This window comes from Ascidiella aspersa, chromosome 4, assembly GCF_963924565.1.
Source record: "Ascidiella aspersa chromosome 4, kaAscAspe10.2, whole genome shotgun sequence".
NCBI classification, from domain to species: domain Eukaryota; kingdom Metazoa; phylum Chordata; class Ascidiacea; order Phlebobranchia; family Ascidiidae; genus Ascidiella; species Ascidiella aspersa.
The window spans coordinates 11,165,147-11,182,333 of record NC_139450.1 but is presented as its reverse complement, the minus strand read 5'-3'; the positions used below and the strand labels follow the sequence as shown (position 1 = coordinate 11,182,333).

Here is a 17,187-nt window from a genome sequence, read left to right as displayed (position 1 = left end):
GGTGCGAGTTAGCGTTTGGGTGTGGGTGGGTGAAGTATTATAATATTCTTTATTAAATACTAATACTTGACCCACCCTAACCCAAACGCTAACCCGCGCACTTACCCAAATAATGTTTGTTGTGGTAGGATTCTAGACCAGCGCCCATTTCTCCTCTACTTTTTCAATAATTTACCTTTGTTTTTGAGGTTGTTTAAATTCTTATGATATTTTTTATTTAAGTTCTCACTGTTATATTGCCATTTACTATAGGGTGACAGTGGCAGAATAGATGAGCCATGTTTGCTCTTCTGCATTGTACCAATTAAAACACTCTAGGCTGTAAAAAATGGGTGTGGTTTACTCAAGATTTCGAAAGTGTGTGGGCCTTGACAGTGACGATTCTAACTCCCGTCCTTCAAATGGCGGAAACACTAATCATGGAATGAAATTTAGTGACATCAGAGAGCAAACAGACAGTAAGTTGATATTTAATGGTCTAAGTTTTTTTCCTGTAAGTAGAATTTTAACAGTTTGGTACTTTAAATGCAGGGCCAGCTCCAGCAATTCCAATTGTTCATGAAGAGGTCTACATTGCTCTTTATGACTACGATGCACGAACAAATGATGATCTCAGTTTTAAGAAAGGTTGGCTGTCTTCTTATTTTTAATAATAAATATTTTTTGTTTGTTTTAAAAGCTTTTGTAATCGTTTCTGTCTGGGGTAGTGTTTCTTCAACCCATTGGTTGTGACCTAAAAGTGGTTGATGTTTGATTTTGTTTGTTTGACAACTACAGTAAATCACTTGGTTATTATTATTAAGATGGATTACTCCTAAATTTGAGAAAATTGCGGAAGGAATACAAATTCATGGACTCATGGCTAACTTCAGTAAAATTCAAACTTAATAATTTTATTGTCTTGTTTGTTTTTGTTCCATTTAAGCTTACAATAAGTTCAGTGTAAGTATTTTGGCTACCAAAGCTTCACTGTTGTAGGCTGTGTTTTTTTAAAGGTGTTTTGGGGGACCGAAACGGTAAAAATTTCAAATTTCTCCAGCGGTTTTCCAAAAAGCATATATGGCTATTTTTTGGTATTTAAATGAAACACTTGCAGTCTCTTAAAACTACTTAGCGGTCACCCAAACCAAACCTTAAAAAAAAACCTGGTTGTAGGTATTGCCTATTGTTAGGGTCACCACAATAAAGTTAGAAAAACACTGGTGCCAAAATTGTTATACATTGACTTTCTATGGAAAAAGATAAATAGGTTGTGGCACCGTTTCTAGCATTTCTACTCAGTGATAAATACTGTGATGTTAGTATAAAGAAGCAACACACACATACTCTGTATAAAATTACAATTTTTTTTTGGTTTATTGCATGTATCATACACAAACAAATGTATCAAAAAGCTAAATTTATAATCCCAAAGATTCTAGAATATCATTTTGGATGTAATGCTTTAAAAATTGGCACCCAACCCAAGTTTGCAACAGCACTTTGGTTGCTAACCACTGATTTAAAATACATTATTTTCTGTTTGATTTGAATACCTTTTTGCCTTAAGATGATCTGTTGGAGATCTTGGACAGGGATCAAGGTGAGTGGTGGAGAGCTAGACTTGTGAGCAGACCGACCTTTCCAAGTGAAGGCTACATTCCATCAAACTATGTTGCAGAGCACAGTTCATTAGATTCAAAGCCGTGAGTATTTTTGTCAGAAGAGCTTGTTAAGAAGAGGCCAGTTTTTAAACTTGAACTTTTTTTTTCTGTTTTTAGCTGGTACTTTGGACATACCAAGAGATCGGAGGCTGAGAGACTGCTGTTGATGCAGATAAATCCAAATGGATCTTTCCTTGTAAGGAATAGTGAGAGTGCTCCTGGAAATTATTCCTTGTCAGGTAAAGCAAAAGACTTAGGTGTTATAGTTTTTATAACAGTTTGCAATTGATTCATCATGGCCAAGACTTATACCAAAAATTTCTGTTTATGGACAATGGACATATATAATTATAGGGTATAAAAAAATAATCTTTTTTTAACCCTGTAAAATTCCATTTAATTTTTTGTTACACATGTGTAACAACTCATTTAAAGCAATTATTTTTTAGAAACATTGGACAAATGTCTAATATTACAGTAGAAAGTTGCAAAGTTTCAGCATATGCTAAAAATTGTGGTAAACAATTGCATTTTTTTAGGATTTTTTTTACATCATAGTAATCATGCCCTTCGAAAACACCCAAGTACAGTGTTTAAATCATGTTAACATTAGTATAGCTACTGCAGATGAATTAGACGCTTTCACATGACATGTTTCTTGTTACACCAATTTAAAATTTGTTACTTACTGTATTTATATACATATATCATGTTTTATAAAACTTCCACAGTTAAGGACGTATCAGAAATCAAACACTACAGAATTCGAAGGACTGATCTTGGTGGATATTTTATTGCAAGGAGGGCTGCTTTTAATGACCTACCTTTGCTAATCCATCATTATCAACAAGGTCCAGATGGTCTCTGTGTTCGATTGACCTACCCATGTAAAAAGGTAAGCTAACAAGTAAAGTTAATTTTCCTAAAATATCTTTAGTTAATACATATCATACCTACAAAGTTACTTTTAATTTTATAAGTTTTTGAATGTAATTGTCAATCTATAAATATACATATACATATTATATATATGTCAAAATATCTGTACATGTGCCATATGTTATCATGTTTTTTAACAATAAAACAACTTAACTATGTACAGTAAATATTTGTAAACTATGTATAATTTACTTTTTGTCCTTTGATATGTGTTGTAGGCTTTATGTGTTGTATTATTCATTATATGTAGGGCCCGCAAAAGTCAATAAAGTTAAAATTTTTTAAGGCCCTCGTCTGTCCACGAATCAAAGAATAAAGTTGTTTTCAGCACCTAGGCTAGGGGACTGTTACTAAAAAGTTTATAGGTTAAAATAAAGTTAAAATTTACAATAAAGTTAAAATTTGTTAATAAAGTCAAAATTTGTCAAATTATGGCTTTTGACAAAGTTTTTGTGTTTCTTGAGAGTAGTTTATGTAAATATCGTCGTGGAAGCATTGTAAATCAGGAAGTGTGACACAATTAAACCATATTAACCCATAAAAGCAGGAAATATATCAAAATGCCTACTTGGATCAGCAGTAACTTTTATCGCAAATTGTCCATTTTTTTTATTGGTTGGTACAAAACACTTTCTCTTCATAAACGTGGTCTTTTCGAAGATCAACAGTTTGAATTTTAGGAATAGCCTGCTGACATGCTGTTATACAAAAATGCCTAAGCAAGCTTAATCTATCGCCATAAAAATGATGCACTTTAAAATCCATAGGATGCACTTTTTATAATCCATAGAACTTGACTTTGCGACAAAATAACACGTTTGGGTCTGAAATCGACAAAATATTATGTTTGGGTAACTGGCGTCAATTCAAAGAGGAATTGTGGCCTCTACAAATAAGCAATTTCGTTAGGTTAAAATAAAGTTAAAATTTGATAAAAATAAAGTTAAAATTTTTTTTGTTAGGTTAAAAAAAATGGCCCTAATTATATGTGTTGTATTATTCATTAAAAACTTAGGTATATATTTGTGGTATTTCATCCTCAACATTTTTGTCAAAAAATATCTGAGAGCCACACTCCACTTCAAAGTTTTACCTATGTCACTGTTCAATTTATTCAGCTGGAAATACCCCAAACAGCGGGCTTGTCACACGATATGGCAGACAAATGGGAAATAGATCGATCTTCGCTGGAGCTTAAACGTAAACTTGGTGAAGGACAGTTCGGCGAAGTTTATGAGGGCTTGTGGAATAGAAGCACCAGGGTGGCAATAAAAACTCTTAAAGGGGGTGAGTCTATTAACATTTAGGGCTTAAAAACGGGTAGATGTTTCTGTTTTAATGCATTTTGTTATTGTCTTCAGTGGAATACAAAAGTAAAATTCATATCCTTTTTTAAAAATGTGTGAATTAATTACCAATACTTTTAGTGATTAGCGTTACCAATACTTTTGTGTGCCCACCATCTTTTTAACAACCTTTTGGAAAATAAAATGAGTGACAGCTTTATATCAGAATGTGAATATTAAACTGCATATGATTCTTAAATAAAAAAAATCTAGCAGTGGCTACTGGCTGATCATGTTTTATTCCATAGGTTCCATGGATAAGGAAGAATTTTTAAGGGAGGCACAAACTATGAAAAAACTTCGGCATCCAAAGCTTGTGCAGTTGTATGCTGTTTGCTCCGCTACGGAACCAATGTACATTGTTACTGAACTAATGATGCATGGAGCATTGAACACCTACTTGCAAGGTCTGTCATTTGTTTTGTAAATATACCTAACTGACATACTTGCTTAAAAATAATTGTATACGGTACTTTCCTAATAGGTTCTGATTTGTAAAGTGTTTATTCACTAAATATCATTTGTATTCAGTTTTGCTATACTTGTAGTTGCTTTTAATAACACATATTGTGTTTTTAACATGGTTTGGTGAACATTGAAAGGATCTTTGTTTGCTTACTGAGCTTTGTCTTGAAAGTGGTTGTATGGCTAAAAGCCATTTAAACGTTCTAAAACCGAAAATAGAAATCCCTAAACTTTGTACAAATTCAATTTATTATTTGATCATAATTTTTTTTATGGGTCGTAAATGTGGTCATTTCACTATACAATTAAGTCTACTTGATCCACTCATTCAATTTGTGCTGACAGGCAAAGGTAAAGAGCTGGATATGACAGCCTTGGTCGAAATGGGGGCTCAAGTAGCAGCAGGAATGGCCTACCTAGAGGGATCCAACTACATACACCGGGACCTGGCTGCCAGAAACATCCTTGTCGGGCCGAATAACATATGCAAGGTGGCAGACTTTGGTTTGGCAAGAGTAACACAGGTTTGTTGATATTTCTTGGCGTCCTGTATTATGTTTTAAAGAAGCCAACATGCAACCATAGAATAGAGATTTATGTATTCAATACTAATTGTTTGGTAAATTTTTTTTAATATTTTATTTTTCTTATAAATTAACTGTCATTGATTGTAGTTTTAATAAATCAGCAAATATGTTTACGGTTTTGTGTTGAATGGCCGAGTTTTTTTTAAATTTTTGCTATAAAGAGGCTTTACTGTATTCGTTTTTATGTTATTGTTATATGTTCACAAATGTTCCACTACTTACTGTTTTGCTGTTAAAATAACTCATCGGAGAAACACCCCTTTTTAATCAGGATGTGCGCAGGAAAATGCTGTTTATGCTTTGTGTTTTATAGCTGCTAATTTTGTTAAAACCAAACAAAGTGCTTTTCATTAGTATATATGGCGGATTTTTGATAGAGGACAAATTAAATACTCTTTATACTGATGTAACCCTATTGACACCATCGCCCCTTTTTACTTGAAGATCAGTGTTTTCAACTTTCCTAAATGATATTTGTTGGGTTATAATACGCATTTAATGTTATACTGTCTCTATTTTATTGGAATTTTTAGGCCAGTAATTTGAACCATTTTGTTAAGCTAACCGTCACCATACCGCTGGTGGTTCCATATTTTAGGTTATAAAGTTAAATTTTACATAAAAACACACCAAGCAGAGGAGCCAAAACAAACAACTTTGTTACTGTTGTTGGGTCAACCGTTTCACATTGACCAAAAACGCTGATTTCTCGCTTATATGTAGCTATTCGTCATTTGCTTTAAAAATTATTCCCACATTCAGAAAATACAGCAAAGACTTAACAAAATTGTATGAGATAAAGTCAGGTTGCCTTTCTGAAAATAATTTTCCATTCTATTTTTTTAGCTCTAAAAGCACGAATTCTGACATCAAACAAAAACACATACATACGAAAATCTTAATATTAACCGGACACCAATCCGCCTTTCACCTTATTAATAAGTGACACCTTTTTTGCGTAGAACGATATTTACGAGACGAGAGAGGGTGCCAAGTTCCCCATCAAATGGACAGCGCCGGAGGCCGCCTCAATGCAACGTTTCACAATCAAGTCCGACGTATGGTCGTTTGGCATCCTACTGACCGAAATCGTTGGCAAGGGGAGAATGCCGTATCCAGGTAACCTGCTGGTTAGGCGTATATGTCGATTGACTTTAACCTCGATACGTGATTTTACATAGCCGGTGTTCCCCAGAAAGTTCCCAGCAAAGCAAACAAAGAAACACTGTCAAAACCCCCCTTACCCTGTTATAGCAATATTTTTTCCCCTTTACGAACCTTGGCTGGTATGTCTACTTTAGCAATTGGTATGATGTGTTGGTAAGGGTCTAGCGTGGCGCTGGCTTTAAGGCGAGAGCTGGTGGCTGCCTAAGTCTTTTACACGTCCATGTAGGTATCTGGCTCCACAAACAGGCCGCTAAAATACCGTTCCTTAACTTCTAGAACTCATAGACAGTCCCTTCACTCAGTTAAGTATACATTCACTAATCTCAGCAGTCAGAACACACGATAAAAGAACCCTGTGATTCAAGCCGCCAGATAAAATACGTATAAGTAGAATGAATCGCGAACGCATAAAACACTCCGTTCCGATGTTGGTCACAATTAGTGGATACTAGTCATGTGCATTGTAACGGTAAGTAACGTCAAGGGCAAAGCAATTGGGTAAGATGGAAAACTACTCCCCATCGCTAAAGTCTAAAAAGTCAAACAGAATCCTAAATTAGGACAGACATCTTTGTGTATCCATGTGATTTCGACCAGTCAATTCCTTAGTTAAAAAGGATGCTTTTATCACCAAAAATACATTTTTATTTAAATAGAACAGACGCAGTGTAGATTGATAAATTCCGACTTTATTGATAAACATCAGAGGTAAAACTACAAAACCCAGTTTATACCATAGTCTGCTGTCGTGTACATTCCTTTTGTATACACGTTCGATTCGAAGTTTGCGGCTTATTTCTTGTGTGTCGTGTCAGCATAGCACCTCGCAAAGCTATCCGGTCGACATGGATAACACCTAATGCGATGCTTAATAATCGATTAACTTTTACAACACCTGTGTTAAAATTCATATTCATGTTGTAATCGAGCAAACTTAGAATCTATTGCCCCGTGCTGTTATATCATACTATTATACATCATTTTAATAACCTTTCGTATCGGGTTAGTCACATTATTTTAGCTGGACAGAGATGCAAAATGAAAACGGTAATAGATCTAAAACGTGAGCAGACCTTTTTTCGGGCAGCCGTGTAGACTATTGCATGTTATTTTTTTTGGTGCAGGCGATTAGTTATCCGTCGTACCGAACTTGACTAATGACCACGTTTCTACTGAAATCAGCCAACCAGTCAGCCAGCCAGGCAAACGCTTAGCAAGTTCGTGCAGCGTGACTAATTTCTCTTGCCGAAAGCCCTTTCGACAAGTCACGCGGTTAGGGCAAAGGCTGTCCGAGTTAAAAGTGAAAATAAACTTGCCTTTTATCATACCTTGTTTTGAAGAGTCAACTACATGTTGCAGAATTCCAGGATAGCCACGATCGTTAAAAATGGGTATGCAACGTTAAAGCCAAACAGACTTATGGATTGTTGTATGAAGTGCCAATGGTTTAGTTGTTGATTAACTACGCGCAACAAACTCAGCACATGATATGATAGCGTGGCAAACGTTATCGCCAAAAAACAATTTCAGCATCCCAATTATGTTGTATGCGAATTGACAAACAATGTAACGAGCATCGGTGGATTTAACTGGCAAAGTATAAACAGAAAACCGCCGCTAAATTTGCAGGGCGGCTTGCGTACAGGAAGATATAAACCCACAAAAACGACTAAATTTACATTAGCGGCTTGCGCGAATAGGATTTCCAGGCTTAAAGTCCAACACACGACCGGTCGTGAACCTAATTCTACGAACACCACAAGGTGCGAAAACGCCCAACCGCTCCTTAATTTGACAATTTCGACGAAAAACGGTTTTATCTTTGGCGAAATGTGATTGCTGCTTGACCATGTACGTCATCGCGAGGCAATTTTGTTTATCGTCGTTTACTAATTTGACACTGTGGCCAACGCTAATTAAAAATGCCCATCCTTTATCATGCCACCCATTTGACAGTATTTCTTACGTTGGTGTTAAAAATTGCTTAGTTTTATAGGTATTAAGTCATTCGTTCTTATGTTCAAAACACTTTTAAAGCCTATCGTTGACACGGAATCTAACATTTTCGTTTTGCCACCAATATTTACGCTTTGTTAAGTGACCTCAATTGTTTTTTCACATGCTGCCATAAAAAAACTTCCGGTAAATTAAAAATCATAATTGCAATATGAATTTTTCGTTTTTCCTACATAAAATACTCTTTCAAGAGAAAGAATGGCCCACTACTTAAAAACACTACGACAACATGGGCTGGACAAGGATTTTTATTTCTGGCGGGCCAATTAAATTATTTTATGACGTCACATAATTAATTTTCGTTTTATGACGTGAAAAATTACGTCATAAAAAAGATTACGAAATACAATGGTTGTTTTTGAGCGAACTGATGCGCTAATATGCAACCTAATCCAGTATAATTGCGCATAGCGCGACAAAGCGTTTCTTTGTCTTAATTTAGAAAAACTTGCTTTTGTTGGACAGGTGACGCACAAACAAAATATAATTTGAATATTGCTCAAAATAACGACATTTATAGTTTAATTTTACAGAAACTCACATGGCGCAACACGCTGTAACATGCATAGAGCCTTTGAGTTAAATATATTTACTAAAAACTGATAAAAGTTTATGAACCAAAAACAAATTGTTCGCCACACCAACTTTTAAAAGACAGTATATTTACGGCTTTTGCGTGGCCTACAACTACATGGCAAAACTAAAATATAATAAAAAAATCTAGCAGCTCACTAAAAAGATCCCACCTAAGGGCCGCGGCCCACAGTTTGCCGACCACTGATTTAGATCAGTTCTCTTGAACCGGTACACCAAAATATGCATGGGGTGTACCACTTCGAAAACGTATACAAGGGACCAGGGTGCATCACAAACTTTTAATGAACCATTAATATTTGACATTCGGGATATTAGAAAAATAATGTATGATTTTAACTGATGTATAAGAAGGCTGTTTTGTGACATGTAATAGTACTCGCAAGTAGCCTGTCCTGTAGCCATAATCGAACTCTTCCCGACAGTGTGTAAAACTTGCGCAACTCACGGTTCAAATGACATGTTAATATTGATATGCATAAGCATGCTGATTTACCGCCGTTTACTTTTACGTAAACAGGGTGAATGGGTTCGTCACAACAACTTTAAGGGTTGAAGAGCACTGGTTTAGATTAATGTTTCTGAAAAGCAACAAAAATCGGTAGTCCGATTGTATTTAAGCCAGTATTCGAAACCAGATCTTCGTAACGCAACGTTTATGATTCAATGGTGTTATTTGTCCAACCAACCTAGGCATTATTTCTACATGGAAACATGTATAACCTAAAATAGTTTTGAACTTTATTACTAAAGTTAAGAGTTATTCTCATGGCAAAGGAAAGGTAGATCTCCAAAACACTTTATTTGGCGTTACTCGTATACATCTAACTTTTATAAAGAAATGATTGGCGTCGGGTCGTTTATCCGTAATTGGTGCGCGGAACACCAATTTATACTAATATATAGTTGTTTATCGACCAGATTCCACTAAAAAAAAAGCTCACTGGATGGACCTACAAGCCCATTGCCCAGATTTCTCCGAGCTCGTGATATTGAGCCTGGTCGGATTTTCGCAGCCGTACTTTGTACGCGAAATCCTCATTCGGCTGACTATTTGTGTTAAAACATTTCCGAAAGCGAGGTGACGCTATTATTGGTTCTTGTCCGTCTTCCACTGAGCCTGTGCAGCTCAGTCAACAGAACTGCAGGGTGTCCATAAAGTATCTTTACAATTTAAAAAAATTATTAAAAAATGAAAGATGAGATATCGCAATGAGGTTTGTTTTATGTCAATCAGTATTTCATAAAAGTTTTTATTGACACTAAAATTTATTGTTTCAGACAAAATTTCTAAATTAACCGTTTAGATGTGCTTCGTGCAACTAATGGTGCCCATATAGAAGTGTATTAAATAAAGTAATGATATTTTCAAGTATTTTTAATTAAATGTTGATTAAATGTTTAGAAGTGGATTTAATGTGTCAATAAAAACTTTATGAAGTAGTGAACATAAAACAAACCTCATTGCGATATCTCATCATTTCACTTTTTAATAATTTTTTGGACACCCTGTACTTTCTCGGGTTGCCTTCATTGCAAAAAAAAATCCTGACCAGGCCGAGTTTTTTTAGTAAAGCGTTTTTGAAGGCTGTCACAAACTTTTAGGACTGATGTCCTAAAGCTACTTTTCTGTGATGGCAAATCTAAAACTGGCACAGCAAAAACTGCAGATGTTTACCTTAGCGTATATAGTTTAGGTAAAATATGCCACACCCTGCCACAAAGTCACCTCAAAACAACAGGTTACTTCAGGTCAACTGGTCGCACTATGACTATATAATTATATATCACAATAGGAATATTACGTCACAATGGTCAATGACAGATGGCAGAATAACGCAATGTTTGGGATTATAAAGTAGTTTTACAGGTATAAGGCAACTCGTGACAAAGGCGCTATAAACACGATTCATACCTATTTCAAACCGGGTCTCTTCTCTTTTTACCCCATTTTTTAGGTATGACGAACCGCGAGGTGCTGGAACAGGTCAGCCACGGCTACCGCATGGAGCGGCTCACCGACTGCCCGGAGCAGCTGTACGAGATTATGCTCGAGTGCTGGCACCAGGAGCCTGAGAAGCGGCCCACCTTCGAGACCCTGCAGTGGCAACTCGAGGAGTTCTTCTTCTCGGACGGCGGTATCTACCGCGAATCGGACGTGGTCAGCTAAGAAAAAAATCATCTTTTGATTTATTGCCGAGTTGAATCGGCGGGTTAAAGACTTGGGTCGAAATTTCCCGAGGCAGCGTTTCCCCTTTTGTTTTTAACAATGAGTAAAAATTCTTCGACTTTTTCTTGTGAAAAGTTTTGGACAGTGATAGATAAAAAACTCAGCCTTGCATTCCGCATTGGCCTGGCTTTCTTTTGATCGATCTTTTAGGTTGCGCAGTAATCATGTTCTAAGTTATGTCCATAGTACAAAAAGTTAAGCCATAAAGAAAAATTTGCCCATTTAGTAGCAACTTATCAGTTAATTATTGCATTGTTGAAAAAATATATTTTTTTTGTTGCTCGCATGTCCATGTCAATCGTCGTTACAAATCGACGATCGCGCTCTACGCACTTTTTATTTCCATACAGGAAATCGCGCTGGTACTCCGCAGGTTTTTTTGGTTCTTTATCTTTTTGCTTTTGGTGCTTTTGCTGCATAAGTCATGTATCTATTATATTAGCTTTGCGAGATATTTTGCCTTATTTTGTATAGCACGGCATAAATACCGAATTTAATTTGCTCATTGATGTTGTTCATATCTAAATATAATAATTCTACGTTTTAATCAGTTGAATCGCAAAAAAAGATTATTAGCATATTTCCAAGTTTAAATCAAGTGTTGTTTTGCGGTAACGCAGTTATATTTTATTTCTTGTCCACTGTCTTCTTACGATACGCTTTTCATATTTCGCGCGCTTTTGTTTTATTACTCAATTACTTGCAAGGTTTCTTATATTATTCATTGAATAGGTATCAATTTTCACGTATTTTTACAATGTTGTTTTATCTGCGAAATTGGATTATTGATTTTCGACAAGTTACAGGTACCCCATTCTTACTCTCTTTTTACTTTTTAAGCAATTGGTTTTCCGATGCAGTTCGCTTTACTGCATGCGTTGGCGCTTTTATATTCTATATTGGTACCGCTTTTAAATCCTATTTCTTTTACTCGCTTATTTCACGCAAAGTTTCAGTGCCTTTTATTCGAACTCTTTCCGTGCCTATCCTTATGCAAACTCTTTAATGTTGCTTTGTTTGTATATAGTATAGTTTTGGCGTAATATTTTTAGAATGCGTTATTGTGCCAGGTGGATAAAAGCGCATTTTACTTTTCTTTTATGAGGCAGCTATATTTCGAACTAGTTTTGTGCCTTAAGTTCTATCCTGACTTCTTTGCCCTGAAAAATTTTAAAGATTTTAGTCAACTGTTTGACGTGTTGTGCATGTACCTTGTTTTTTAAAATATTCCATTTTTTTGTTTTGAGCGTCGCTTTTAAAATGTGACTTAAACTATTGCGATCATATTGGCATATTACTGATCATTTTATTTAGACAAAACGTGATTTTGAGGTTTGATTTTTGCTGTATATATAAAATTATGCCATTAAACCATTGAAACTTCCCTTGCTGCAATGCCACGAACCAGCAGAACAAATTAAAGCGTTTTTGTCATACGGTTTCACGGGTTGTTCTTTGGAAAAGTAGCCTTTTAAAATCCCTATCAAACTTCGGTGCCTAAGCCTTTGCATTATACAGCGTCCAACATATTACCCATTGCGTTATACAGCGGCCAACATATTTATTACGAGTCATTCCTATGAATATAATCTGTTAGGTTGTAAAAAAGGGCAATGTAATGTGTCAATTTTTCATCTGCTAAGGGCGGTAATAGAAAAAAAACATGCTTTCCCAATTAAATGATTGTTTTGTGTTTATTTTCTCACAGTTGCTATTAGGAGAATTTTTTTTAGTTGTTTGTTACCTTAATCGTGTAACGCCCCGATGCCGCTTTAGGTTAACACGCAATGAGCATTGTGTTAAATAACATATCTTATTGCTAACATTTTTTTGCAGTATGATTTATCGTGAAAGGGTGTATGGCTGATTGTACGACTATTTAGTACTTTTCTGGCCAACAAAAATATCTTGGCTGGGATTATTTAAGATATCAATTTAGGGCTTAGGCCATTACCAACTGGTCAGTCAATTATTTTTCTTTAGTAAAATTTCGACTTATTCAATATTGGAAACAATACTTTATTATTCCGTGAACTGTCAATCAGTTATAGTTTTGGTGTACATTTTGCTCTTTATTTTTCTAGTAACTAGTAAATTGCCGATGCAACCAAGCTCATCTAGCCTGTAGCATTCGAATAATTGGAATAAATATACGCCAAATGAAACCTGCGCAGACTTGGGAATACGCGCAGTTTCCATGATTAGCCCAACCGAAATGTCTGCAGATTAAAATATTTTGGGAGAACTCTTTTACATGCTAGTAAGTAAAAAGTATAGCACGAACAAAAAAGCATTCAAATGTAACATAATAATTATAAAACGTGAAAAATCAGCGACTATAGATAAATCATGCAGATTTTAGTAAACATAACCTACTAAAACAGTAAACCAGTATATTTTAAAGCTAAGTGTGACAACGATTTAGTGACCCTGGTGATTTCAACCTATGGATGTAAACGCAAGTAGTGTAACGAAATTTAAACGAAAATGTGTTAATATTTGTGGTTATAATTGCATGCGCTTTTGATATTGAGATTGTTTCAATGTTGTGACAGGTGCGAAAGGCGAGTTACATCGGAAGGCCAGGCATGAGTCCTGTGCTTTATTTGACAACTATAATTTTATTGTACTACAGCTGGAGAAAATGATATAACAGGCGTGACTTTGGTAATGATTCGAAAATTATTTTCATTGCTAAAAGCGTACGTATTTTAGAAAAACAATGAAACTATACTTTTTAAGTAAGCAACCTCATTTAGATATGCCAGGATATGCGAACGAGTGTTATAGATCAGAGGTGTAAACCGAATTTCAAAACAACAATAATTTAATCACACCACTATAGCTGTCACTGCGGAATAAAAAGGTAGGCTTATTTGGTTTACAGATAAGTAAAAAGGTAACCGATTAGATTCTATGTAAAATATTTGACAAACAGCTTGTTACGGAAACACCTTTTCTTGACCTTAAACCGACAGCAGGTCGTTTCTGCAGCCTTATCGGAATTACCTCTTTCCAGGAGCTTTTTGTGGTGCGATTTCCTGGAAATTTTCCCAAAAACTGCAAATTGAAACGCGTTTCTCAACACGCCAAATTCGTTCAGGAGTACAACACTGGCTGGCGGTTAATCCGGTCATAGCGATATTAACGGCACGCTCTCAAGGCTTTTTGAAACGTCGTGGTCGTGTAAAATTTTCCCTGTTCATAAAAAACATTGTTTACACTTTTCATCTAGATTCTAGAACAAATGTAGAATGTGCTTCACATAACAACTTTGCTATACATATTCCAATATTAGTTTCAAGCTATTTTTTTATTTAATCCTCTCATCCGTCCTTAATTGTAGTAACAACCTGCCTGACCTTTTGGACTTTAATATTGTTTATGTCCGTGCCTCTTCAGTACGCGAGAACAATTTTTGTTTAAGGTGTGGGGTGGCATATAAAATGAAATGCTCTTAATTAGCTGTATCTTAAGACTGGCCGTGCAGTTCGGCCAGAAAACACAACCGCGGAAGTTGTAACAAATTTCTATTTATTGTCGCGTACAAATTGCAGAGATAAGAGAGCCGTTCAGCCCAACCAGTTAAAAATCCCGTTTGATTCACAAGATCACTAGAATATAGTGCAAAACATTTTGAGGCAGAAAGGCGGAATCGCGGCTTTTGCGATTGATACGATTCAGCCATGGGAAGCTCGAATTGTATAAGTTAACATATTACACGTGCTTCCAATGCCAAGAATATCGCAAATCATTAAAAGTACCGAGTTATTGCAAGACAAAGGTTTGGCTTTGGTGAACAATAAGAAACTCTAAGCGACGCAACTGTTCATATAAGTACTATATTCTCTAATGTAATTACAAAAGTAAAGGCTTTATTTTCGAGACCGTGAGACTGTGTCGGTCCCACAAAACGTTTCAAAAACACTCCGCAAGAATATCATCCGTCGGGCAAAATATCGCAATATGTTTTTCTCTTTTCATGTTTATGTCGTTTTCAAGTGGCCTCGGCCATGTATTGGGCTCCGCACGCCTTATCGACGGTACATATCTGCGGGAACTTTTGTCGCTCTAACTTATCGCGAAAATGTCGAAGGCCCCTGGGCGAAAAAGTCGAGCACGAAGGAAAAACAACGGCCGGTCACCAGCAGTCGGGCAAATCCGAATAATTTCTGCACGAACATTTCTCGAGCTTCTGTAGTACCGTAGCGCTCGTACCGGAATTTTGTTTATTTCGATATTTTAGGTAAAGCGTAGATTCGTTACATGGAGGCTATTCGAGGCAGCTCGAAATTTGCAGGGTTAGACGGTTATTTGGTGTTGCGCACTCTTCGCACACAAATTGCTATTTTTGTCGCCGTCACTCTTGGTTGATGTCGGAGGCACGCAGAGAGGAAAAGTCGGCGCAATATTTGCTGTTATTGGGATGCTTATTTTTGTATTCGAAGCAAATATATTTCGCAAGATGTTCGCTAAAAGTTTAGCTTGAGGTGTTTTAAATGTACTCTCTCTAATTGTCGTAAAATTGTATTCCATCGAAAAAAATACGGTAGCCTACTGAACGCTTATAAACAAACATGTTTAACTGAGGGAGCAACTAACAGAATAACATGTTCTCAAGCAAAATTTGTTAATTGGATTTTTCTACCAACTCTTAAAATTTTCTTATGTTACCAATTTTATGTTAACTTTGTTATTATTTTTTATTGTTACGTACTTTTATCTTTATTTTTTTCAAAAGAATAATTGGACTTAAATCTGACTTAAATTCAAAAGAATAATCTGACTTAAATCAGTAGTTTTTCTCTCACATTTCAGTGTCTCAGGAAACGTCTTAACCGAGGGAAGTGTTTAAGTTAAAATCTTTCTAGGAGTTAAAAGGTAGTGGGATGCTCTAAGTGTCTGTATGTTGCGCAGAGAACAAACGGCAGGCCAAAAAATTCGCGTCAGTCGGGACGTCATTTGAGCAATTCCAGGCGTGATTTATATAAATTGCTTACGAATGTTTGTCGTCATATGTGGCTCAACTGCCTGAGTGGCCCGTAGATAACATCCAGTTTTACCTGTAGGCTATATGGGATGGCGAAAGTCGCCAGCAATTTACCAGAACGACCTGCAGTTACCTATCGAGGGCTGCCGCCAGATAAAAGTGTTGCGCTGCCCTTGCTTATTGCCAGTCTTCGGACTGGAGCAATAAAGGAAATTGCCAGTTAGCGATGCAGCTCCAGATTTCGGGCGGTTTGTTTTCTTTGCGCGTCCTCCGATGTCGTGAGCAAAGCGTACGTGCGTTACCGCAGGTATGCGATGGCGTTCGGGCAGGGCAGTCCAGCTGATGGTCATCCGTGTTAACAGGTCCGCATTTTCGCCAATGTCAAGTGCAGTTGAGCGGTTTTCTATTTCGAGTGCCGTGAACTGATTTACATCCAAGTAATTATGAGTTAGTTTATTTTCTAGAACCTTACGGTCTTTCGCTGACTCCTGGGAATGTCAAATATTGCTAAACGTTTTGATTTCGACCACTTTCATTTTTTTGTTTTTGATGTTCCAAATAAATCACATATCTATCTATCTATCTATCTAGATGGAAAAAGTCCTATAGATGAGCATTATTGTTGGAGGTGTTTTATAGATACCTGATCTAGGATGTGCAGCGGCTGGTATACAATTCATTAACTCGTTCAGTACTTTCCTATAGCGCCACAGCTCAGACTATTTGCAAAGCAAGATCATTTTTACGAAGAACAGTTTAATACAATGAACATAACAAAGTATTTTTTCAGATTTTAGAAAGTTTAAGATTTTTAATACTCAAGATTTGAATAGCACTATTGTTTTAACTAATCGTTTGTATTTTTGTCAACTTACTTTACTTAACTCGGACGAAATATGCAAACTGCCGATATTCGCTCGGGTTGCAAGTGTAGGGTGTATTGGGCTTATTTCCCCAACAAACAAAATATTTTACAATTAAAAATATCCTCAAGTTTTACTGTGTTTTTTTTTGTTTTTTTGATTCATAAATATCATTTTTATAAATGTGTAAATTAATGAAAAAAATTGTTTGACATTTTAAAACACTTTTTGACACCTGATTTAAATTAGGCATGTACATACACTCAGGCAACATGGAATTAAACTTTGTTTTTAGACATTATTTAAAGTCGAAAAGATAGTTGGTATATAGCTCTGATCGCCACCTC

The 17,187-nt window shown here is 36.0% G+C and overlaps 1 protein-coding gene across 1 annotated transcript; it reads left to right on the top strand.

Moving 5' to 3' along the window:
* Positions 1–229: 229 nt before the first annotated feature.
* LOC146147805 (tyrosine-protein kinase Src42A-like) lies at positions 230–12,150 on the top strand. The gene is made up of 10 exons (XM_083388400.1): positions 230–458; positions 532–627; positions 1,550–1,685; positions 1,761–1,882; positions 2,375–2,538; positions 3,701–3,869; positions 4,177–4,335; positions 4,739–4,917; positions 5,943–6,099; positions 10,716–12,150. The coding sequence occupies exons 1-10, from the start codon at positions 329–331 to the stop codon at positions 10,925–10,927; spliced, it is 1,524 nt and encodes a 507-aa protein (XP_083244526.1). The 5' UTR covers positions 230–328; the 3' UTR covers positions 10,928–12,150.
* Positions 12,151–17,187: the final 5,037 nt, after the last annotated feature.

Coding starts and splice junctions, on each gene's coding strand:
- LOC146147805 (XM_083388400.1), top strand. CDS start 329: ATGGGTGTGGTTTACTCAAGATTTCGAAAGTGTGTGGGCCTTGACAGT. Junction 459..531: donor CATCAGAGAGCAAACAGACA/GTAAGTTGATAT, acceptor CTTTAAATGCAG/GGCCAGCTCCAGCAATTCCA. Junction 1,883..2,374: donor TGGAAATTATTCCTTGTCAG/GTAAAGCAAAAG, acceptor AAACTTCCACAG/TTAAGGACGTATCAGAAATC.